A 1,062-nucleotide genomic window follows, 5' to 3' on the forward strand; every position below is an offset into this window, starting at 1 on the left:
GGCAGCTTAGATGGACTCTTCCCTGAGGTGGTGAGTAAAGGGGTTCCCTTGAAAGAAGGTGGCAGAGTGACCCCCACCACACATCTGCTTAGCACCAGTGACATCAACAGCCCCAATGAACAGCTTCGTTTGAGCAACACACAGGCTCCTAGCCAGGGCCACTTGGAAAGCTCTGACCGTTCAGGGAAATCCATTGTCTCTCTCACTCAGCTTCAACTGGCTGGCAACAAAATATTCTATGTCCACACTTCAAATGATGAGATGAAGATGGACAGCTTCAAGTTTCACATGACTGATGGACATAACACTGTTTTCAGAACCTTCAGGATCTTCATCATGGATGTGGATAATAAGAAACCTATCTTGACCATCCACAAACTAGTACTACAGAAAGGGGATAGCAAACCGATCACTCCTTTTGAATTGACAGCTGAGGACAAGGATACCCCAGATGATCTTCTTCTCTTTACCATCATCCAGGTCCCTATCCATGATAGAATTTTGTATAATGGCAGCCATCCTGTTACCACCTTTACCAAACAGCACCTGAACAAGAACCTGATCAGCTACTGGCATGATGGCAGTGAGACCAATGAAAACAGTTTCTCCTTGATTGTGAGAGATGGCAATCACACTGACTTCTATGTCTTCCCAGACACTGCCTTGGAGACATGCAAACCTCAGGTAATGTGGATCCAGATAGGCTCCCTAAACAACAAGCTCCCCCAGATTGTCATTAACAGAGGTGCCCTAGCCTTGAAGCACCTTCATTCTGGGCACATGAGCTTCCTGATTACCAGCAAGTCTCTGAAGGCAGAGGATAAGGATACATCCCACAGGCTCCTGAAGTATAAAGTGACCAGAGGACCAGAGCACGGCTTCATTGTCAACACTGGCCTTGAAAATAAAAACACACAAACGTTTACTCAAGGTTAGTACCTATTGTCCCCTGGGTTCCGCAGTCCCTCTTCTTGAGTGTATCAGTTCTCTGTGTAAAATTGTCCTGACCTGAGACTGTATGCAGAAAGATTTAGGTTCTAACAAAATACCACAGAATGTGAA

General features: G+C 45.7%; 1 protein-coding gene across 1 annotated transcript in view; it reads left to right on the forward strand.

The window, feature by feature from the left end:
• FREM3 (FRAS1 related extracellular matrix 3) overlaps positions 1-1,062 on the forward strand; it is a gene marked incomplete at its 5' end in the record, with an annotated part of 110,843 nt that overhangs the window by 3,001 nt on the left and 106,780 nt on the right. Inside the window, 1 exon segment of the mRNA XM_023733485.1 lies at positions 6-931. Coding sequence (XP_023589253.1) covers positions 6-931 — 926 coding nt within the window.

Source organism: Trichechus manatus, unplaced genomic scaffold (assembly GCF_000243295.1).
Source record: "Trichechus manatus latirostris isolate Lorelei unplaced genomic scaffold, TriManLat1.0 scaffold00059, whole genome shotgun sequence".
Taxonomy (NCBI): Eukaryota; Metazoa; Chordata; class Mammalia; order Sirenia; family Trichechidae; genus Trichechus; species Trichechus manatus.